Here is a 23,745-nt window from a genome sequence, read left to right as displayed (position 1 = left end):
GTCGAGGACGTATCTACGGTTTCGTCCAGCAAAGGGCGAGAATTAAGCACGCGCGCTCGGCCACAAACACGCACAGAAGCAAAGAGCCTATGCACGCACGGGGCGTCGGTGTGGCTGAGGCCGAGACGATCGCGAGAGAGACGGAAAAAAGACAGATATTGTTGAGATTCGAAGACAAAAACCCGGCAAATCCCGCGCAGAAAGCGAGAGACGAGAAAAAACCTCTCTCCTCTCCGTGGAAATATTCACCACGCAGCCCGATTCGGAGAAACTTAAAAAGGGAGCAGGGCGTAGCGGTGTAAAAGAATTTCGGGAAGGTCGAAGTGGAGAAGCACGGAAAGCAAGAAAATGAAAAGAAGCTCTGGCTCGTGGGATTTGCGTCCCGATGAAAAGCGCACTTTGCTGGCACCCTCTCCTGTGCACCCGCGGATTCGACGCGAGAGAGGTGGAGAGGCGAGGAAGAGAGGGGCGTACGCTACGCCTAATTCTCCCCCTGCTCTCTCTTTCCCTCTCAATTCGAAAAGGAAACAGACATCTCTCGCCTTCTCGAGAAGTCTCGTCTCCTCTGCCAAAAAGTGAGGAAGCGAGAAATGCACTTTCCGGTCCGCGCGAGAGTGTCGCAGAACCCTGCAAAAAAGCTAACGAAACGAAGCAGCAGAAATGGCGAAACACGGAAAACACTGCTTCTGCGCACGAAAATGCAACGGGAGAAAGAGCGGAAGCGTTCGCTTTTTCGCTCCAAATCCTCCGTTTTTTCCGCACTCTTTCACTAGGACGCTCCGAAAAATCGGGGTTTTTCTCTCCAGTGTTTACTTGTCCAGTTTGATTTTTCGCGGGGTTTGCACGCCCCGCTCTTCAAAAAAACTCGACACGGGACCGAAAACGGGGAAGAAAAAAGAAGAACACCGGGCGTGCTTCTCCTCGTCGTTTTATCGACAGCAGGAGGGGTTGTTGTGCGTCCGTTTCGAGAAAAGAAAACGAAAAGGAGAGCGAAAAGGAACTGGGAAAAGAAAGCGGTCCTCTTTCACCTCGCCTCTCGCGGCTTCACTTGACGTGCGCGCAAAACCCCCCCCCCGCCTGGTTTTCTTCCGCGATTTTCCTGGACAACCACATAACCGAGGAAAGTGCTGGCGAAAACGGGGGGGAGGGGGAGAGCCGAGAGTGCGCGCAGCAACAGGCGCACCTCTTCCGCGTCGCGGACGTGAGGAAGTCCCAAGGGGTCAAGAGAACGTCTACCGCTATCCTCGGAACAGCAGAGAGGAGCCGAACGCACACCGGGAGACAGAGACCAGAAAAAGAGACACACGATACCAGTTTTTTCCTGGAGCACGCGCGACGGGCACGCGAGATGAGTAAAGGAGCAAGAGGACCGGTGAAAACGCTTCAGCACACCGCCCTAGAGAAGACAAACAGCAATGCGCACACGCGTGGAACCCTCTGTTTCACGCTTCAGCCCAATACGCGCAACGAAAGCATTCCCTCTCCCGCAGAGGTCAATATGTGACTAATTTTGTAACGGAAGCCGATACCACGCATACAAGTTCATTCTGTGCCGGAATGAAATATCACAGGCAACCAAAGGTGAATCATCACGGTGCAGGCCGCCAATGGGCTGCAGCGCCGCCGCGAAAAAAACTGCGGTTTGTCGGACGGGTGTCTCCGTCAAAAAGTTACAGGAAGTCAAAAAAAAGCGAGCTCAAAGAACGACAAAATTTCACCTTTTCCCCCGAAACGCGGCCTCACCGGGCGAATCCTCAGAACAGCTCGGGAGCGCGAGAATCTCGTCGTCTCTCACTTGGCCACCGTAGGAAGCCTCCCTTGGCGCGACACCCAGGACAGTCTATGCTGGCCACTAGTGTGTCCCTCTGATCCTGCGAGGCACTACGGCGGACTTCACCTCACGGGAACTGGGCAAGAAAAAAAAACACACACGCGTTTTTCTACACTTGAGCCCGTCAGGTTTGCAGAACCGTTCGGTCCTTTGATCTACACTTTTCCATGGATGTCGTCCAGGCCTCACACCCGCTCAAGTTTGGCGCCGTTCACTAGCTCCGTTTCCATGCGGCCGTACTCGACGAAGGTTGGTGACCACAGCAGCAGCCCACCCGTCAATATCGCGGTTTATATTTCACTTCTCCAGTAGCGAGAAATAAAATTCGCCGGTACTGCACAAACGGAGAGTTGAGGACGGAAGAGAAGACGGGCACTTCAATTGAAAATCGCACGCTTAACACTCGCGAAAAGAAAAACAGTAGGAGAAAAGACCCTGACAAAGAGACGCAAAGAAACGTCCAGGTGTCGCTACACTCCACCACCACGCAGTTTTCCCCCAACAACCGACCACTCTTTTCCCGCACACCACAAATTTCTCGACACGCGCCGCCCTTGCCGACGGCGGCCCGGTGGGTTCCCGCCAAATTCCGGCACTCCCCGGTGACCCCACGCAACGGCTTCGATTTTCGGTTATCCGTGTGCAGAAAGATCTTGACTGGAAATGAATCGGTCGGTTCTGTTCCCCGTTTCAACGCCGACGTGTGGTAGCGGCGAGAGCGCGTTTGCGACCAGAGAAGTTAACCGGCCCCCGGCAGAGAATTTCTTCAGGCCTCTTCGTCTCATGCATCACAGGCATAGGCCGCATTTCCTCTCAATCCACGAAACGGATGAAAGGTGTCCTGGGTCCCGCACTGAGACTGTGAACCGAGGGGAAGTCTCTCTTTTTTCCCGAATTATGTGGGCACGGAAAGCGCGCGAAACAGTGGGCAACGGAAGCGCTGGCCAGCTCTCTCAAAGCGTTCGAAATGCCACACGCGTGACCAACAGCTTACCAGTTTGCTTTGCCAGCCGAACTACGCGTACACTGAGTTCGGGCACAAAGGGGTGGGCATCCATCTGCGACGCACACGCAACAGCTCGGAAAAAAGAGCAGTTGGGCCACTGTTCCACCAGGCTAGTTTCACTTCGAACGGCACAAAAGACGTTACAAAACCACACGGCCTAAGAAGCTTTACCGCCGAGCCAGAAATCACAGCCGCCCTGCACACACGAAGGCAAAACTCCTCTACAGTCGCTTGGGGCTTCCGGCACTCCCACGAGGAGAAAATGATCCCGGGAGCACACACACACACAAACTCTGAACCGTTTCGGCTGCGCAGCTGCGGCGGCTGCAGCTCTTAACCTACCAGCACACGTTCCAGCGTACGATTTTTTCTCGGGTTCTCCGACACGGGCACGCGACCTCAGCTGCCGGAACATCGCTGACTGGTGCTCTGTCATCAAAAAGACTCCCGGTTACCCGCGACTTCCGGGGTGGGGTCTCACCTGCCGAGGTCCGGAGGAGAAACGGTGCAAAACCTCGTATTACGGTTAACAACAGAACTGCCTTGGCCGACGACACGGAGTGGCGGGCTTACGCAGCAGCCCCAACTGAGAGAGAAGCACTTGCGACACACGCTTGACTTCGCAAGCGAATTCTCGAGGAACCCATTACCGTGAACAAGTTTTCGTGTCACTTCCGCCTGAGAAACGCACGGGTGCCATTGCGCCGGAATTCCATCTAGCTGTCAATCATTCGGCCAGAAACATACGAGAATGGGAAAGGAGTGAAGCAACGGACTGCAGTACTGGATCGCGCAGCGATAGCGGAAGGATCCGCGAACCTCCCTGTGTGACCTTCCCCGTCGCGCGTAGCTGGCGGGGACAAGGTCTCTTTCAGTAGGTGTTCGCCCTACGTATCAGCAAAGACGCACAGGTGGCCGCCCGGGGATCGGGAGAGAAATAAAAAGTTTGTGGAGATGCTCCAAAAGGAAGTCCCTCTGTACAGACCGAGGTATTGTGTTGTGTGAAATCTGTCGATGGAAGGTATGAATTAGAAGTCATGGGAGAGTGAGCGGTTCCACGGGAAGAAACGGAACTCGAGAAACGACGCTGCCCACGGCGGCGAACAATCGCCGGTCCCGTCCATCGTTTGCGACATAGCGTGTCTACCATGCGCGGAGAGTGGGAACAGGAGCCATCCCGGGAGAGAGGACTGAGCTTTTGCTCCTCTGCTGTTTATCATGTTTTGTACATTTAGAGGACACGTGGGTGGCCACCACATTGCGTTATACCGAGGGCTCGAGAACAGCAGCAAGAGGGCATCTCTGTGACAATTGCAACGCGACGGCACCGGACACAAAGGGGGATGCTAATGTTAATCCTCTTTTTAGCCACTATTACGGTTTTCCCTAACAATGGGCGGACAACAACCCACCGTGCAGCGGTCGCAAAATAGTCGCTGACAATTTTAAAGTGCCCTTTCTCTTGGAACTGGGAATACACTGCTACACAACAGAGGACCGCACCGATTGTGCCTCTGGGTCCTGTAACTGGGGCCGACGGCTTATGCTCCGGGTTTAATCTTCAGATTGTATCACCACCTCCACATTTAAGATCTAAACCAGTTGTCCAACTCGTAGTATATACTCACCAGGAAAAAGTAGTGTGTATAAACCTAGGAATCCCACTTTATACTGTTCCCGAGCGCAGCGGCATGGCTTGGTTGCTGCTTGACAGGAAGTTTCCTTGTCATCTAGGCCCTCTTAACGGTTCTGTCCTTTTTATGACGTCTGACGCATGGTGTAACTGCATAGCGTGTATGCATCGCAGTCAAACACCGCGTAACCAAAAAAGGGTGACACCAGGAGTGCCGCAGCCGATGCATGAATGGACGCACGTGGCTTCTATTTTCCACCTGGAGAGTTGCTTTGGGGTGTGGCGGGGAGCTGCCTGTAGCGTGAAAAATGTGGTTAATGTGAAGTTTTCCAGTTTTCTGCAAGGCTGTCACGGCTGACGTCTCACCGCCAGAAACAGTAATTGGGTCCAAAGGCAATCGGAGGGATCTTGGTCACTGCTAGACTTTTTCACGCACGGGAGCATGAAAAGAGCGGGTCTGTCTCTGAAACATGAAACAGCTAGGAAACAGTTTCCCATAGTTGAGCCGCTACACCCTAGTTTCCGGTTCAATGACTCTCCTTCACGAGGGGCAGTAGATCTACGGTCGCGTTGTATCTCCATGGCACCTCGCGTGGCACAGACAGCCAAAAAACGTGAATGTATCTCCTGTCCTCATGTCCTATGTTTCAGAAGTAGCCGAGTATGAGCACGCTTTGACTTGCTATTCCACCAAATGTGACTGAGAGCCCCTCGGTGTTGTCATGCATCATTTCAGTCCTTTCACCGGCCCCAAATAGGCGCGTTGAATTAGTTAGCGTACATAAGGTTCCTATATCAGTACTTGTGTCCTTTTTTTCCTCTCTGACTCGTCACGAGTACGCCACAGATTCGTACGGTATTCGTGCCCTCAGGTTGACAAACGCTGAATCACATTGCGGTTTGTGTACGAAAAACACAGGAAGTCGAGAGGGAAGCAACACTCAGTAAAAACGCATAGATGAGCGAAAGACGCACTCAGACATGCTTCCTCATGCTGCTACAAGTAGCAATGCTTAAAGCCATAGAGGCTGCGCTGCCACACGTGCACCCACGCTTTTTTCTGAGGTCTTTAGAGGAGGTTGTGCCTTTTTTTTCACAATCGTTTTCATGCTTTCAACTTATACAGTGTCTTCCCTCTTACTCTACAGAGGGTTCCCCTCTTTTCTCTACCCACATTGTCCGGTGCTTAGGGTGTATGACGTTATGTGCCTTAGTCTCTTAAACTGTGCCTGTTGTAGATGTGTGTATATATGTATATATATGTGAGGAAATTCCCCGCGTTCTACCGCATTTTCCCCTTCATGTCGATACAAGTATCTCTGTCATATAGTGCGTCAACCTTTGTCTGGTGGCTATTCATAGTCTCCTGCTTGGCAATTGCATATACACGCGTGTGCCAGTGCCGGCGTCCTGATCGACCGGTTCAAACACAGCCAAACGCAGCCGTCAGCATGCGATAGAGAACCCGGTATCTCGTTTGGCAGTATTCTCGAAGTCTGTAACGCCCGCTCTCGCCGACGGGCATGTCGTTACCTTGGGCGAAGAGTCCTCGACTTCACACACTCATCTGGCCTTATTTCTAAGGGTATTAGGTGCGTACCATACATGAGGAGGGACACGGCCTGAATCATAGAAGGTCGGGAGGTATCCGCGACCGAGTTAGCTTGAATACTTTCGCTTGCTCTGACAGAATCGAAGTGCAGCGTATTAAATCGAAAAAACGGGGATCCACAAAAAACCAATGAACCTGTCCAATGCCCCGAAATCTCGAACTGAGCCCCTCAAACTCGGTCTGAAGAAAAAGGACAACATCTGGAGCTTGGTGTCTCTCTCCATCTCTTTCCACCCTACCGTCTCCTTGTGACAACAAGTGGATTTCTCTGTTTCGATTGATGGACACAGCAATCAGAACTAAAGTGCGTAGACATCTCCAGCCGTCTTGCAAGCATCCATGAATATGAGACCTTTACCTCCGAGTAGAGAAGCCATGCAAATACCCGAGAAAAAGAATCTCCATCTCCTCGCGCATAATGCTTCATGTATACATCTACAATGTAACTACATGAGAGACGACCGGTCACCGACTGCCACTGTCGCCGGCCGCAATTTTCGGTCAACGGAATCGTGTCGCTGGTGACAAAAAATCCTGCCACCCTGCAGCCCCGCACTTCACTTCCAGTGAGTCTCTCTCTCCCTGTCATTTGCCACATTGTCACCTATAAAGCGTCCCAAAATCCTCGCCGTCCTCTACAAGAAAACTGTCTAGACACGCCGAACCAAGCACAAAACCTATGCCTCTGAGCAAGAACACCCTCCTACACATTGATGTGACACTTTCCGAAGACCACAAGAGATCACAACACAGCGCTACCTGTATCAACAGGCATTTCTGTTTGTCAGCGTTGGCCAACATGTGAAAAAGAATACATATGGCTAGGAACAAGTGTATGCAAATACATTGCACGTGTGCATGCATACGTTTTTATCTTTTGGCTCTTCGGTTCCGAAGCAGAAACACCTCGCAACCGACTGCGAATATACATTTAACTAAGTCTATACGAATGTATAAAAAGAAAGACCTTCTACTGAAAGAAAATGCATGTCGACACTCTCTTATTTATGGAGATCCAGCGAGTGACGCCCCTGGAGAAGCTACACTAAGTCTTTCGGTGTGAAGTCAACTTGCGAATGGCGTACATGCTTTCATCTGCATAGACAAAACGTATGCAAATATTTATGTCTTTTGCGTCACTCGCATGCTGCGCAGCTGCTTGAGAGGAGAGATGCAAAAACAGTTGAGTATTTACATTTTCCACCTATTCGCATGTACGCAAGCATATGCGTGAGTACACTGTTTCAGTGCAGCGACCAGGAAAAGAGACGGTTATGAGTGTCGCAACGGTAAGACGAGGCTGCTTGGAGGACGGGTCACGAACTGTTCAACCGAACGCACAGGGGCGACGGGGCGACGGCCTTAGGGTCCAGTCACGAGATTAGAGACGCTAGGGGCCTTCAATGTCTCCCTTCTAGAAAATCCTCTTTCGTCTCGTCTTCCTCGACACTCACCCCTCTCGGTCTGTCTCGCTCTCTCCCTCTTGTCTCTTTGGCTGTCTCTTGTTCCCTGTCCTTCACGTGTCTCCCCTTCACTATCTTGCTCTCCCCTGGCGCCCTCCTCTTTGCTCTGGCTCTGGGCTTCCCCGATTACCTCTCCTATGTGTCCTCTCGCGTGCTCTTTTCCTCTTACATAAGTCCTCCCTCTTTCTCTTCGTGTTATAAGCGACGGTAGAGACACGCCCAGCGTCACTCGCCAGTGCTACGCACGCAGAGAGAACGGCGATGCATGCTCTCCAAGCCGTGGAAGCCGCGAACGGCGGCCCAACTCGCCGTTTGCGGCACAACAGGAGTGCGTCGGAGAGACGGAGGAAAATAACGGACTGTTTCTTCCTTCTGGTCCTCACGGTTTTCCTTCTCCGAGAAAACAAATGAATCGCTCCAGGGGGGTCACTTCTCCGCCTGCCGCTGAGCCAGCACCCACTGACGGACGTTTTCTTTGCTTGCCCGAAGATCAGCCGTTTGCACCAGATTCTGAAAAGAAGAAACAAGCGAGACAAAACACGTTCTGGGTGAAAAAAGAATGGACCACGGAAACGCACGTGTCAGGGACCGCAGACGAGAAAAGTGTGCGAGAAAATGTATCGCACATGCGATGCCACTCACAAATCTAGTACACTATACATATACACTGTATATATACACGATACATATACGCATATATACACTATATATACACTATATATATACACACTACATAAAAATACACTACATATATACACCATACATATATATATATATATATATATTCTACGAGTAGTCTGTTTCTACCCATTTTCAGATGCCCAGAGGCCAAGGAGCACATGCGCAAGCGTAGCTACGGATAGCTGCGTATTTGTCTCCTCCGTGGGCAACTACGGTACGAAGGTGCAAAGACCTGCAGCCACGGATATAAACTGGAATGAGCACATGGCTGGGCGCATGCACTGGAACGCCTCCGTCCACGCCTATTTCATCTGTGGTTGTGTCTGGCCATGGCATGCATCTTCGCTGTTTTGAGGCCTTACCTGGACGAGTGTCGCCGCTGCTTGCGAAGCGTCCTCAGCCAGCTTTTCCGGCCTGGCGATCCCCGCGCCCGTCTCCTTTCTTCGCGAAACAAAGCCATAGAGGGCATCGGAGAGAGAGGAGAAGAGCAGGCGCTGAAGGGGCTGGAAGAAGTGGGGAAGCACGGAGGCGAGTGCAAAGAGCGACGACGCGACACCGTTCTGCCGACTCGGCGGTGAACATGACGCGACAGTCCCTCCGGGGCCCAAGACAAAGAGTCTCCAGAGACAGCAAACGTCTCCGAGGACCTAAAAACAGAAGCAGGAAGTGGAAAACAACGCGACGTTGCACTCCTGTCCTCTCGACAGCCACACACCTGGCCCCCCTCGAAAGAAAGATCCCCGCCGACGGCCACCTTCTGTTCTCCCAGAGACTTCGTAGCGTTGTCGCGGACGAACGGAGGGTGTACATACACAGCCGCGAACGACGGGGACCCTGCTGTGCACAGGCCTTCACATACGCATCCCCAGGGGCATGCCAATCGACAAGGCCTTTAGCTCTGGCTTGTCTCACCCGTCTTCTGAGCTGTCAAGCACACAGCTGTCATGGGACAAAGAAATCCGCGGGCGCAAATTTCCGCCTCTGTTTTGTTGCAAGTCTCCTTGCGTGAAACAGTCTGTGTAGGTACACCCTGCATCGGCATATTTGTTTTGCGAGTGGTTTCCAAGCGGGGAAAACGACGTAGGCAGGCTCTGGTCACAGCCCGTTTTCCGGCAGATAAAAGTCTTACTCGCGCCTGCTGGGCATCGGCGGCGACATCCAGCTGCAGGATGAGGGCACTCGTGGCGGTGAAGATCTCCCGGACGGGCAAGAGGCGCATGACTTCGTCGGCGGCCTTTTCCTGGACGTCTGGCGAGGGCACCGCCGCATGCACGGCCCCGTCCTGGGGCTGTTTGTCGCGGGTGTGGCGCGAGAAGAAAGTCTGGACCTGCTGCAGGTGAGGCCATGCGGCGAGTGGCAAGGCGTCGAAGACATGCTGGAGGGCTGCGAACCATGCGTGAATCGCGTTCATGAGTGAGACAGAATTTCGAGCGCTAGCCGACGATATCGAAAAGAGCAGGAAACACGAGACGCCCACCCGAGCCGCATGCAGCGGGGAGATGTCCTCGCGCAGGCGGGCCGACCCAGGGGCCGACGGAGTGAACAGTTCGTGGAGCTCCGAGAGAAAGATGTTGCGCAAGTCGGAGTACGGGAGACCGCTGGCGATCACGCCTTGGCCTAGCGACAGGTAGAAGGGCGGCGACCGCGTCGAGGCCTCCGGCGTGGCAAGGGAGAAAACGCGCTGGCATTCCTGCAGGTTCCGGACGAAGGCGTCGCGGCACGCCTCGTTGCGAAACGCGAAAGAAGTCAGAACAGACAGCGACGGCGGGGCCGCAGGGGCCAAGTCTACGACGACGCTGCTGGCCAAGCTGTTGGCCGCCACGACGCAGGCTGACGACGACACGGGGTCAGCGGCCAGGAAGCCGGCGAGCAGCGCCGGCACTTCCTTCCCCACGGTGCTGAGGAGCAGAGAGAGTTGTTCTTGGAGTTCCGCTTGGTCTCGGAGAAACTCCGGAGATTCCGTCTCGGCCCGCCACCAAAGAGTAAAGTGACGCCAGAAAATGCTGAAAAAAAAGCGCACACGCGCAGGCACCCCCAGATGCAGCCCTCTCGCTGATGGCCCTCGCACACACACAAACGCCTGGAAACGCGTTCGCTCTCTCGACCTCGCTCTACTTGCTGCGCTTCGACGAGCGTCTTCTCCTTTGTACCAGCTGGTCTCTTGCCTTGTGCCTGCTTTTCTCCTTCCACGTTCCACTTGCCTCTTTTTGCTGCTTCTCCCGCTCGGGTTCGACCTTTGCAGTCTTTGCGACTGCTCCCGAGTCCCTTCTTCTCTCCTTCAGCCTCGGCTCTCGGCTCTCGTCGGTTCTGTCGTCTCCACTCTCCCACGTGCGTTCCCTGTGTCTCCTCTCGCTCTCTCGCTTCCTCTCGCGCCGCGTTTTTGTCTCCGGCCACACCGCATTTCAGTCTTCCCCCCTCTGACACTTTGCCGCGCCGCCCCGCCGCACTTACTTGCGCAGAAGATCCTCACTGAGAAAGCCGCCATGAGCGACGAGGCTCTTCTCCTTGAGCGTCACGAGAAAATACGTGACGAGACTGGCGAGCTGCGCGCCGCAGCCTTGCGGCGTACACGGGGCCGCTCCGCCGCAGGCACCAGAAGGTGTGCATGCAGTGGACGAGGAGAGAAAGAGCCTCTCGGGCGCCTCGAGGGCGCGCGAGGAAGACAGCGGAGAAGGAAGAGCCTCATAGAGAAGCGGAAGGGTTGCATGCATGACGGGAAGGATATCGGAGCTCAGGAGATGGAGCCCGCGGCGAAGCAGAAAGACGAAGGAGTGAAAAAACGGAGAGAAAAGAATCACGTTGCGCAGCTCTGGGCGCAGCGACGAAGGAGACAACGCCACCTGCGCAATCAAGGCACGGAAACGAAAAGCAAAGATGACGCATCGCGCGCGAAAGATAATTTGCTTGTGGGGTTTCGGGTATTCAAGTCCAATAGTTTTTCATGAAGCAAATCGCGAAAAAATATAACCTTCCCAAGATATGGGAAGCTCCACGAAGGAGTGTGGAGAACGCCCTCGCCTCGACGATTCTCAAACACCAAAAACAAGGTGTATCTTCGTCCTTTACGTTCAAGTATGCCGTATACGCTGGTGCATGCTACCACACGTGCAAGACAAGGCGCCAGACGAAACATCTCAGGGCTCCAGTTACACAACATACACCTGCCTCTAAATTGGCCCACACATTCGCGTGTACGCATATGTATAAATACCCGTGTGAATATACATGCACTTGAGCGCTGAACTGTGCGCGCAGAAACACATTCCTACGCAAATAAAAGCATGTGTATGTGCATGAATGTCTACGCAAGGACGTCCCTGCATCTGTTCACCTATATATATATATATATATGGAAGGCGATGCATGAATGCAGCACTCTCGTTCTCACCTGTGTAGCGTAGGAGATATGCTGGAAAGCCTCTTTCCATACTTCCCGAGTTCGATCGCCGCCGGCAGAGGACTCACGACCTTCTCCGGCGCAAGATGGAAAGGCTTTTGTTAAAGAAGCGATGGCGTTGCACGTTCGAGCCCACAACAGAGCCCAGCAAGCGGCTTCCTCCGGACTCGATAACTTCGACAGCTAAACACAACGTAGACATCCAACCGCCGAAACCTTCAAAATCGAATCCATCTATATATACATATATATATAGATGTATATATATATATATGAGGGAGCACACACAAACAGAGGGGGGTGAGTAAGCACAGAAGTGTCTCGGTATATGTCCATACATATGTATGTATTTTTTTGCATCATGTGGGGCTGCAGGGAGTAAGTCGGTGCCCCGGTGCACGCGAGGAGTTACGTTTCTCTGTGTAAGCACTCACGGACGTGTGCCCGCTCTTCTGCATAAAAATAGCTTGTTTGTGTGTTGGCCCATATATGCAGATATACAAATGCATATAAACATCCATAGACGTGTGCATGCATGAGCATCCATACACAAACTTGTATATACATAGACATATCTACATGTATGCATAGATATATGAATAGGAACGTATATACATCTCTTGATGGAATGCGGTGTCGCATTCGCGTGTGTCTGCATGGGTTTTTGAAGAGAGAGCGGTCGCGTCTCACCTTTGTGGTGTCGAATGCGGGAACGAGATGTTGAAGCAGTTGATGAAGCAGGCGTATTTTTTCTTCCTGAGAGAGTCCCCGGCGAGGCTCGGCCTTCTGCGGATTCGGCGCGCAGCCGTCGGCCTGGCCGTCTGCCTCTGGCTGCGCTCGAGGGCCCCGGAGTCCCTGCGCCGCCCCGCCGGAATTTCTCGCGCCGAGCAGCACGCCGGCGGCCTCGAACAACAGCTGCTGGTCGTCGACTGAGAAAAGTTTGTTTGGGACGAGCGCGGCGCCTGTCGTTTCCACCTCGCTCGCGCGGTCCCTCGCGGCTTCGAAGGCGCCCCGCGAGAGCGTCAGTGCGGCCGGAGAGGGGAGTGGAATCTGGAGACAGTTTTCGGATTGCAGCGCGTGGAGGATGTCGACCGTGAACGCGTTGACCTGCGGCTGTGTGTTCTTCAAGAAACGCAGGAGAGACAAGCAGCTGCGGCTTGCCACACACGCCAGGCGTCTCTGGAGGCGGGCGAGGCGCGCGCCGCTGCGCTTCGGCTCGGGCGGAGACAGCGCAGCCGGCGAGAGATTGAGGAAGGCGGGGCCGAGGAGCAACTGCAGGGCGGTGGGGAGGTACTCTGGGTGGTGGGAGAAGAAGGGGGCGAATCGGCCGAGGACGGCGAGGAGCTGAAGGCGCACGTGTGGCGGCGGGAGTGCAGAGAAGCGGAACACGGCGTTCGTTTGCAGCAGCGAGAGGAGACAGGCAGGGAGACAGTGCGTCAGATCTTTCATCTCCCGAGACAGGTCTTTGACGTGCTCCGCAGAGAGAAGAAGCAAGTGCAGCGCCGCGCCCAGTTCGCGCCACAGCGCCGCCGACGGCTCGGCGGGGAGCGGAGACGAAGTAGAGGAGAGAGAACCAGGCAACCCGCTCGACGGAAGGGAAGTCAGAGACGGGGACACGGCAGAGGCCTCCGACAGCGACAGGCGATTGCAGACCGACGCAGTCATCTCCTGGAGCCAGGAAAACGCGTGGACCTGATGCACCAGAAAAACGCGCTTGTACAGCTGGCTAGCCAGCTGAACAGCCACGCGCCGAGACACAGGGAAAGACATGCACACAGAGAGCGCAGGGCGCAGAGAATCCGCGACACAAAAAACCAGCACCCGAACTGGTGCACGAGCAAAGAAAACGCCAGCTGATCCGCTCCAAGAAGGTCTTGGGCTGTTCTGTCCCCTTCACGGTGAGGAGACACCGACAGAAAGCACTCATATGTCACGAGCCGACGCAAAAACCATCACCCACGCTCGCGCTGCGTGCATGCACACTACCCCCCTTTGTGCGCACGTTCCAGAGAAACGACCAAGAACGCTGCGTCCCAACGAACACAGAACGAACAGCGACGTGGCCGCTGGGGGAACAAATACAAGTGTATCCATGAAGTCGACTAGCCGAGGGAAGAAAGAGTCCTCATATGCGGAAGAGTGGATGTCGTGGCGACACCACGACATTACCTATCCAGATGCATATATATATATATATACATATATATATATATATATATGTCGATCTCTCTCTCTGTGTCTGTACGTAGGTGCGTTGCCCTCAACGGGTTGACTTGCCTCCTTGTATTCGCGCCTCTTCACCGTCTCCTCGTCCTCGGATTCGTCGTCATCTCCTCGTGGGAGCCCCCCCCGTTCATCTGCGTCTGAGTCCTCTTCAGATTGGAGGGAAACGGCCTGAGGCACGCAAACCGGAGACAGGGCCCGACAGAAAAAAAACCAGGGACCAGACCAGCAAATAGCGGCAGAGCAGAGAGAACAGGCGCCCCCAGATCTCGGTGTGCGGGGCGAGAACAAGGAACGTCGCTGGAAGCCTCGCCCACGCCAAAGTACAGCGCACCACGAGCCGGAACGCAGAACAAAAGCAACCCCCGCTGTTTGCCGCGGTGTTCAAGTACACGCCCACTCTCTCTCTCCGAGCTTCTGGAGACGCGCTCTCAGTTGGTAAACCATAACTTCGCAAACGAAAAACTTCCGAATCTCAGCGGCTTTTGCGACATTCCTTCAACACACTGATATTTACAGTTCACTCCTGTCGTATTTCGGCTGGGTGGCGTTACGTTTGGTCTCGTCTCTGTCCTAGCCGATCTAAAAGCGTTGTGTCCTTGTCTCTGTGCATCCCGTCCATTGCGCGCCAGTACCTTCTGATAGAGCAGCTGAAGCATATTGGTTAGGAACGGCGCGAGAGACTGCGAGGTCGAGAAGTCGCTGGGAAGCGCTCCGCCGAGTGCCTCGTCCCTCCTGTCGGCCAGGGAACCTTTCTGCGGGTCTCGTTGAAACCGCGTTTTGTTGCAGAAGAGGGAGAGAAACGGCTCGACCCGGAAGGCGATGTCCATGACGGGACACGCAAACAGCTCCACAATCACCGGCAGCAGAAGAGAGACGCGGTGCCAGGCCTGACAGGCGGCGGAAAGGCGAAGTAGAAAAGACAGAGCGAGAGAGCGCGAAAAGAGGAAAGAGACAAAGTGAGAGAGAGTCTCGCGACAGCTACAGCTGCCGAGCGTGGGTCAGGACGGGCGAGAACACGAACGTGCAGAGATTTTGCCGAGGATCGTGACGGAAAATCAACCGGCGAGAAGTGCATGCATTTCGTGAAGGAAGCGAGACGCACGACGCGGCCACGGAGACAAGCAAGCAGGAGCCACCAACGCAGCAGCAACAATGAGGCTTGGAAATCGGCAGAAGGCAACAGACAGACGGCTGCATCGGGGTGGCGAGACAGTCGAACGACAGCAGAGACAGTTTAAACATCAGCGAAGCTGGCCAGATACATTCACAAAAGGTGGACCAGTTGCGACCTTTTGCATGCCCTTTCTCTTCGTCTGCCTCGCTCGAACTCACCATCAGCGCAGCCCTGCTGGTATCCTTTCCACAGCCTGTTCTTTGCTTCTCAGTCGAGGCACGCTGGCCACAGGCTTGCGTCTCCTCTCCCCCCGGACCCGTGGCGCCGTTTCGGCTATTCTCGCAGGGAGACAAGCCTTCCTTCTCTCTCTGTTTCAACGCATGCGCGGCCTCCAAGAACGCCGACGCGGCGGTGTTGACCATCGACGCAAATCCCGCGACGAGTTCCGGACGCTGCGCGACTTGCTGGGTGCATGCACGAAGTGCCTCGGCCAGCTGGACGCGAGAAGAAAAACACGAGACAACGCGGGAAGGAAATTCAAGACCTCTATCGTGATCCCACACACACCCGTCTGTACAGACATATGCACATATATATATATATATATATATATATACATACATACATATATATATATATATATATATATATATGTACGTGAAGTGGTGACAGTTGGAGAAATGCTTGGGGACGGTCTGCGTATTCGAAACGACTACTCAGATGCCAGTATATCAGTATCATCGTACTAGGTGTGACAATCTCGGAGACAGGATTATTTACACGCTCTCCCACCGCTTGCCAAGCTTTTCGCACAGCCTGACTTCTTCAACGTAGTGGCAAACTCACGTACACACGCCCTCCAGAAACACGCGCGTGCGCACATGCGCAGTTAGCATCACACCTGTCCTCCAACCTGTACATATATAATTATAGATATATATATATATATATTGTATATTGTATGATGCATACGTATGAGTGTGTATATGGAGAGAGGGGTGAAGAAGCAGGCTTTCTCGCCTGGCTCTCTCCTCTTGGCGGCAATACCGCGCGAGAGTGACGCAAAGGTGCATGCACATGGTCGCATGCACAAATCAAAAATCAGATATATGTGCAAGGAGTCTCTTTTACCATTGTGGACGTATGGAGGGTTCGCGAGTGTCTCGGCACTTACTCCCATTCTGGAGAGAAGTCGGGCTTTTGTTTCCGCCTCCATTTTTTTATGGGCGAAAGCAACGACCGCGTTGCTGGCTTCCTCACAGGAGCACGCGAGCCAAGTCTCCAGGAGAAGGTGCACGAGAGTCCCCTCCGTGGCTATTTCCCCGTCGCCGTCCGCGTCTCCGACCGCGGTCGTCGGCCGCGTCTCACCCTCTGCGTGGGCGCTAGAGCCCAACCGACCGAGGGCGCCGCTCTGCGACCGCGCGACCGCCTCGCGCGTCGACGGAGGCAGCAGCAGGTCCATGTAGCCGATGTACCTCCCAATCAGTTCGCAGGTGAGGCGAAGAAGAGCCGCATCTTGGCGAATGGTGGGAAGCTGAAGCAGTTGCAGCAGGAGCCGGGAGAAGGAGACACAGGCGCCGTCCGAGGGCCCTGCGGAGAGCTCGGAAGACGAGAAGTGCTGCCGCAGCCCCGCGCGAATCTGATTGGGAAAGAGCGGCACACCCAGAAGAAACAGAAGCGGCATGGAGAAGCCTTCTAGATCAACTCAGGAAGCAACACCGATGCATGCCCGCATGCACACACAAAAATATAGAGCACCCACAGACACATATACATTATTTCCGATGCCGATGGGTCCAGTGGTGGTGCTGCTGGAAGATTCAGCTTCCATTTGTTCAACGACATTGGCCATTTTCGGGCACTGGTTTCTCTCGCTTTTTCGACGCCACGTCATTGTTTCTCGCCCATTTGACCCCCCCCCCCCCCGCCCCGCGTCGAGAAGGGAAACGTGAGCGAAAAAAGAAGTGTTTAATAGAGAAGTTGGCGTTGAAATGAGCAACGATTCCTCCTGTCTCCCCGGCTCGCATCCGTCCTCCCGTGCTGTCTCCCCGGCTCGCATCCGTCCTCCCGTGCTGTCTCCCCGGCTCGCATCCGTCCTCCCGTGCTGTCTCCCCGGCTCGCATCCGTCCTCCCGTGCTGTCTCCCCGGCTCGCATCCGTCCTCCCGTGCTGTCTCCCCGGCTCGCATCCGTCCTCCCGTGCTGTCTCCCCGGCTCGCATCCGTCCTCCCGTGCTGTCTCCCCGGCTCGCATCCGTCCTCCCGTGCTGTCTCCCCGGCTCGCATCCGTCCTCCCGTGCTGTCTCCCCGGCTCGCATCCGTCCTCCCGTGCTGTCTCCCCGGCTCGCATCCGTCCTCCCGTGCTGTCTCCGGGATTCTCTTACCTCTGCATCACGCCGCGCCTGTTCCGCCTCTGGGGGGGCGAACGGATCTTCAACGATCTCCTGGTGAAGAAGGAGAAGAATCCGCAAGCAGGTGTCTAAGCCGTCGAGAACGGCAAGCGCTCTCGGTGAGTGTGCACTCGCCTTCTCTGCACCGGTCGGGGAAGGCAGCAGAGTCGTCGCTTCTACCGCGATGGTCAGCAGGCGTCGGAGCTCAAGAAAGGCGGAGGGCCACGTCGAGGGGAAATCGATTTGAAGGAGGCGCACGATCAGCAAGGCAGTCTTGTTTTTAACCGCCGCGTCCTCTCGCTGAGCTGAGGCCTGCGCATTCGTGCCACGCTCCTCCCCTGCCCTCGAGCCGCTTCTTCCTTCGCAGAGTGCCGCCGACGACCCCCCACCCGGGCCCTGTGCGCTGTCTCCACTTGCCGTCCCCTCCCCGCTTTCCTCGGAGCCGCGGAGACGCCTGAGGATGCAGTGGGTAAGGATGCCTTCTCGAATCGTCTGCCTCTGCTGGGGCGAACTCGAGGGAAAGACAGTGTTTAGCAGCGCCTGCAACGTCCAGAAGCGCGCCTCGACTGAGGCCAGCGCGGGTAGCCACTGCAGGAGGTGCGCCCATCCCTCGGGAGCGGCGAGGATCTCGTCCAGATACACTTGGGCTCTCTCTTGCCGCTCACGCTCCGCCTGAGAGCGAAGCGCCTGCTGGAAGAAGACAACTTGAACCGCCTCCTCGAAGCGCTCCATTGCCGGGAGCGTCGACACGGGGAGCAAGCGAGAGGCAGCCGGAGCACGAGAGGCGGGGCCTAAGTGTCTCAAACCGGGCACGAGAGGAAGACACGCAGAAGGGGGAAGTCGTCCCCTCTCCTCTCCTGACTGGAGAAGGAGCGAGACATGGAAGACATGGATGTATTTCGAGTTGATTGGGGCTCAAAAAGATGGAAAGGAGACCGAGGCGGCAAGAGGCAGACAGACGAGACACCTGGCCGGCTCCCCCCGAGAGAGAGCGCGGGTCACCTGCACGGCCGGGGAGGGGGAAAAAAAGGGGGCGGAGGGAGGAGTGTGGGCAATTCTATCTCCTCGGGGAAAGAGAAACGAAATGGGGAGACACACATCCGATCGAGCAGTCTTGCAGCGGAGAATTCCACAGAGCCAGGAAGCGCACTCTCGCCCGCAGACTGCTGTTTGCATGCAGGCACTTTCCGAGCCTCGCGGGGAGCTATCGAGAAGGCCACGCCAAGACGCCAGACAAGCGGGGAAAGGGAAAGAGTCCAGATAGACAGGGAAGAGGCAGAAAAAGGACGAAAGAAGAAGCGCAGGGGGAGGAATGCCGACGGTTTGTCGAGGGGACAACGCTGTTTTCTCGCAGAGTTTCTCTACAAGCAGTTGCGCCCGCGGTTGTGTGCTTGGGCGCTGTCTGCGCCAGGAGAGAAATGAGGTGCTCTGAGTGGAGAAAAAAGGCGAGCTCACCTCGCGAGAAAGAAACGAATTTAACGGCGAGATCTCCGAATGGACGTGAAAACCAAATTGCTGCTCGCGCGCGCCACGTGAAGACACACGCTTCCCGGCCATCTGCATGCGCGCTCGCAACTCTCTGTGCACCGCCAAGAAAGAAGTTCCTCCAGCGGGAAGGGACTCTGAAAAAAACAGAGGGGCAGGGAAAGCGAGTTTCAGTGGAAAAATGAAAACTCGCGTCTGGGGTTCGTGCGCGCCATGGGAAAAGAACGCGCTGGACGGGCGAGTAGCGCGAAGAGTCGCGAACCCAGCACACTTTCGATATCGCTAGACGCCCGCGAAAATCCAGACAGGCCTCATCCTCGAGACCCTGAATTGCAAATGAGAGAAGCCGGACACGCTGTTCACGCACATATACACTCATGTGCTGCTCTGTGAGGAGATTTGTGGAACCTCCTACTGGAATTTGTTTCTGCTGGGCCGTGTGCGTGCGCGTCTGCCACTGTCGCTTTGATGCTGACGAGGCCGCACGATCAACTGAAACGAACAGGACGATTCTAACCCCTTCCTCCTTGTAATTCAGAGAAGACTCACCTCTTTTCCTCTCTCTTGTCCTCCCTCTCTTTCTCTCTCTCGTTCTCCCTCTCTCTCTCTCTATGCGGGGTGAAGAGGGGAAACAAGGAGTTCCGCCCCGTGTCAGTGTGGGCGTGCCTTGCGAAGCTGGATGACGGAACAAAGCGGTGAAGAGTAGCCAGTTGGGAAATTGGAAAACCCGAGAAAAAGCGTGAAGGCTCTACGAGAGGACAAATGGGGAATGCAGGCAGGGGTTCGGAAACGCTCTGTGCTCTGATACAAGGTACAGAGAAGCCTGCCACTTTGTTGACCGATCTCCCGTGGAGAGGAAGAGGGAAAAGCGAAGGCGTTCCCTCGAACGCTTGAGTCTGATCTTAGTGGTATGGCGTATTGAGGTCTAGGGGAAACACGCATAGTGTTCTTTTAAATGGTGTGTTGCATGCGTTGCCAGAACATAAACGTCCCCGAGTGGTTCTTGCCGACTTACTCCCATCCCCACCGCGCACTTTCCTCTCGAATCTGTTTGGAACTGTGCCACGCTTGCCTGTGGTAAAACGTCTCGTTGCTGTCGAGATGACCCCGAAGACTCTCCCCGGTAGACGCAAATCATCTATACACAGCCCCCCTCCCCCTCCCCCTCCCCCCCGCGCGCGCGATCGTGCCAAGCCGCGGAGTCGCCCCTAACTCCCATCTCTTGAGTTTCAGTCTCTCTCCTCGGAACGGCTTTCCTCCCGTCCTGTGATATCTAACAGATCTGAGGGAAAACGCGGTGTGCAAAGCGCCGTGCGTCAAAAGGACGGGAAAAACACGCCGCACGTCCTTGCACGTGTGAGCTGACGGCGGCCACTGTGGCGCCGTTTCGAGACATGGGTCTACGCACATCTGCATAGGCATACATGTACCTATATGTAGATACATATGGATTGGAAACATCGTACGTATAGCCACATGAATGTGGCGAACGTGAAGGTCGACTCCAGTGCAAATCGGCCGTGGCTTTTGCGCAAGGGCGGAGCTTCACATGGGTGTGCTTAACCATTTTAACGTGGAGAATCTTTCAGTTGGTGCGTGACGAGCCTCGGCCACAACTCGATGTTCGCGATCGAGCGCCGTCTGTCTCCGAGTCTCGCGCGTGCCTCGCACAGTCTCGGCGGTATGCAAAGAGGAGAAAGGCCTTCCTGTTTCCTGTCCCGTTGTTTCTCTTCTGCCGCCGTTTGCAGAACTCCGCGCCTCCCGACACCCCCACTTTCTGTTTGGTTTCACGCGCGGCGCCATCCACGACTCGGCGAACCGGCAATCCGCCGATCGCGGGTGTTCCTGTGCTACCACTGCGGTTTCTCTTTGGCCGCTTCGCGTTTTCGCCTTCACAGCTGTTCAGTAGACCTGTCAGTCGAGGGGTTTGTCCGCTTCTTCTTCGGGGTTCGGCATCAGATCGTCTTTTCCCCAGCGCTCCTCGCAGTAGAATCGCCCCTTCACAGTCCGGCCGCCAAAGACTCGGCCGTTCATCGTCATGAAGGCGCGGGTAGCCTCTTCCTTTCTTTCGTACTCGCAGAAGATCCTGACCGCTTCGTCGTCCGGGGCCTCGGGCGCCTCCACAATCTTCACTTGCAGCAGGTTCCCGAACTTGGCTGCTTCTTCCTCCGTCTCTTCTTTCAAGTCCTCGTCGACTTCTCCGCGACCCACCATGTTCAGCAACAACAGCACGCGAGTTGGCGGGCGATTGAACTGCGCGCGAGCCTGCGCGGCGGCTTGCACCACCTCGGCCCCCTGCGAGAGACGCGCGCCGGGACAGAATCGAAAGGAAACGCGGTCCAGCTTTCACCAGCTGTGTTCAAATGCAGGCAGCGGGGAAACAGTTCAAACAAAAAGGCTGCCGTGGTGGCCTCTCCGGTCCGAAGTGCGCGCATCGGCGTCCAGGACTGGAGGCGCAGGGGAAGCGACGTGCGAGTGCACGGCCCTCCACGGTACACGGGTGCATGCAAAGCTAAAGAAAAAAGGTGGACCACAGTGGACGGATCGCTATGCAGTTCAAGTGTGTAGGGACGCGGATATCGGCCCGAAGACACAGCCCTCCTCGGCAAAGAGTCCGAGCCAGATCAGACACACGCATCGGTAACTCGACAGTCGCCGGTGGGAAGAGACGCAAAAACGCGGAGGCGTGTGCGAGAGAGACACAGTCGCGTGGCCACAGGCGAATCCAGAGAGATGACCGTTCTGAAGAAAACAGAGATCCTTCTACAGAGGCGAATCCTCGCGATCCGCAAAGAGCCAGAGAGGCAGGCATCCGGCCGGGAAGGCAGGCAGGAGAGAGGCCCAGAGAGAACGGCAGGACGGACCGTGTTTCGCCAGGTCCAACGGACGCGTCTCGCGCGTACCTGAACAATGACGCCGCTCCTCATGGCAGTCTTTTTCGCGACGAGCGGAGCCGTGATCCCCTGTTTGTTGACACCGAGGCCCTCACCGTGCTTCCACCCCATCTTCTCCATCATGCGCGCAGCAAACGACTTCTTCGCGGGGTCGATGTACGACGGCAGCGCCGGCGCGGGCGGGGCCGGCGGCGGGCTGGGCGCCGCAGGCGAATCTCCAAAAGCAACGCCAGACAACGAAGAACCTGGACATGCCCACCGGAGACGAATCCAATCCGTTCTCTCTCTCAGACGCGCCGCAAACAAGATATGCATATACATATACATACATACCTACATACGTACACACATACGTACATACCTACATATATACATAGGCAGGCATGCAAGCATGAATGGGGGAGGTAAGCCTTCTGCTGAGCATGCAAGCCGAGACACAGTCCTCGGAACACCGCGCACGGCTAGGCAGACGAATCGCTACTCGGAAATTGACGTCCACTCTCAGATGGGAACAAGGCAGCACGCAGGCACGACAGCTGGGGCTGGGTAGCGTATGCAGCAGGGAACTACGGAGAGATCTCGAAACAGACAAAGCGCTCGAACGCTGAGACAGGGATGTGATGCATTCTGCTGAAGACACTGGAGATTCACCGGAGCCTCGGAAACCTAACCCTCTTTCCACAGGGCATTCACAAAAACGCCACCACGGTCATATAGACGCCTGCTCAAGATTTTGCGTATGTGCATATGCGTTTGAAGGGATTTGCATGCATCGTTGCATGTGCCTCACCTGCGTTAGGGAGTCCCGGTTCTCTGTCTCTTCTCTGCTTTTCAAGTTCTTGTTGTCTGAGCCTTTCCAGTTCCTCTCGCTGTTGCTTCCGAATCTTTTCGCGGTAGACCGCGCTGTAGTCGTTGGGGTTTCCAGGGTCGTATTCGTCCTTCATTTTCCCGATGCTGACGAAGCCTCCATTCTCGGTCTCCTCGTGGCCGAGCTTGGAGGCGTCTCCGCCGTCATCCTCAGCTGCTGAGGCCCCGAGACTCCCCAGTGCCTCTTTCTCTTCCTTCTTCAGCCCGCCAGCCGCAAACCCCACGTCAACTGCCTCGTCGCCAGCAGAGCCGAGCACCTCGCCCTTCTTCTCTCTGTCAGCCCGGCCTGCGAGAAGGTTGCGCGACTTGTCTCCGAATGCCTCGCTCTTCACCGCCTTCAGCTGAGCCGCGACGGCGGCAGCCGCCGCACTCGCCGCCGCCGCCACTGCCGCCACGTCCAGGGGCCGCTTGCTCGTCGAGCTCGCTTGGCTAGCTGTCTGCGAAGACGCACCCCCGCTAGCAGACTTCGCCGCCAGAGTCTGCTTGCGCACCACTGCAGGCGTCAGCATTTGGAGCCGCTGGGCTGTCCACGACGAGGAGGAGGCAAAGAGAGAAGAGGAAGAGGAAGAAGACGAGGAAGAGGAAGAGGATGAGGTCGACGAGGACTCTGGCGACTCGTCGAGATCATCGTAGAGAGACCCTAGAAGCGAAGCTGTTTTAGGAGGGCCGCCACTGCCCCCGCCATCCTCCTTTGAGGGCGGAGGCAAGTCCCCATACAGAGAGTCGAGCATTTTTGCGAAAAAGGAAAAAGTGACAAGAGGGAAAGACCCGAAAATGCGCCGTGCGGGCGGCAGGCACCCCGTGCATGCAAGCGGCAAAGCACGCGCGGCTCCGCAAAGCAAACAAGGACAACGTGGAAATCTAAGGGAAGAAGACGCCCCTCGCGGCAGAACAGAAAGAGATACGGATGCGTGTACACACTACGGACGCGGGCTGATCGACGTGCACATCACTAAAGACCTGCAAGTGACGGACTCCGCCGGGAACGCCTAGAACAAACACATAGAAAAGCCGAGAGAGAGGAGAGACAAAAAAAAGACAGAGAAACCGAAGGCCGAGGAGTGAGACTGCAGAGGGGAACTGGAAACGCGTTCTTCGCAATTAGAGAAAACGTCGAGAAGAAGAAAGACCGGTTGAGGCGGGAATTGC

At 55.5% G+C, this 23,745-nt stretch overlaps 2 protein-coding genes across 2 annotated transcripts; both read right to left on the bottom strand.

The window, feature by feature from the left end:
* Window positions 1-7,971: 7,971 nt before the first annotated feature.
* Window positions 7,972-18,082, bottom strand: NCLIV_051880 (conserved hypothetical protein; the record flags this gene model as incomplete). Its single annotated transcript, XM_003884741.1, has 10 exons — window positions 7,972-8,055; window positions 8,589-8,873; window positions 9,356-10,229; window positions 10,678-11,066; window positions 11,615-11,806; window positions 12,314-13,357; window positions 14,482-14,736; window positions 15,182-15,457; window positions 16,138-16,602; window positions 17,345-18,082. 10 exons carry the CDS (start codon window positions 18,080-18,082, stop codon window positions 7,972-7,974), a joined length of 4,602 nt encoding a protein of 1,533 aa, XP_003884790.1.
* A 2,667-nt stretch (window positions 18,083-20,749) lies between these two features.
* On the bottom strand, window positions 20,750-23,327 carry NCLIV_051870 (putative DNA repair enzyme; the record flags this gene model as incomplete). The annotated part of the gene is made up of 3 exons (XM_003884740.1): window positions 20,750-21,130; window positions 21,739-21,974; window positions 22,520-23,327. 3 exons carry the CDS (start codon window positions 23,325-23,327, stop codon window positions 20,750-20,752), a joined length of 1,425 nt encoding a protein of 474 aa, XP_003884789.1.
* Window positions 23,328-23,745: the final 418 nt, after the last annotated feature.

The sequence above is a fragment of the Neospora caninum genome, chromosome X (genome assembly GCF_000208865.1).
Source record: "Neospora caninum Liverpool complete genome, chromosome X".
Taxonomy (NCBI): domain Eukaryota; phylum Apicomplexa; class Conoidasida; order Eucoccidiorida; family Sarcocystidae; genus Neospora; species Neospora caninum.
This window is presented reverse-complemented; position numbering and strand designations above follow the sequence as displayed.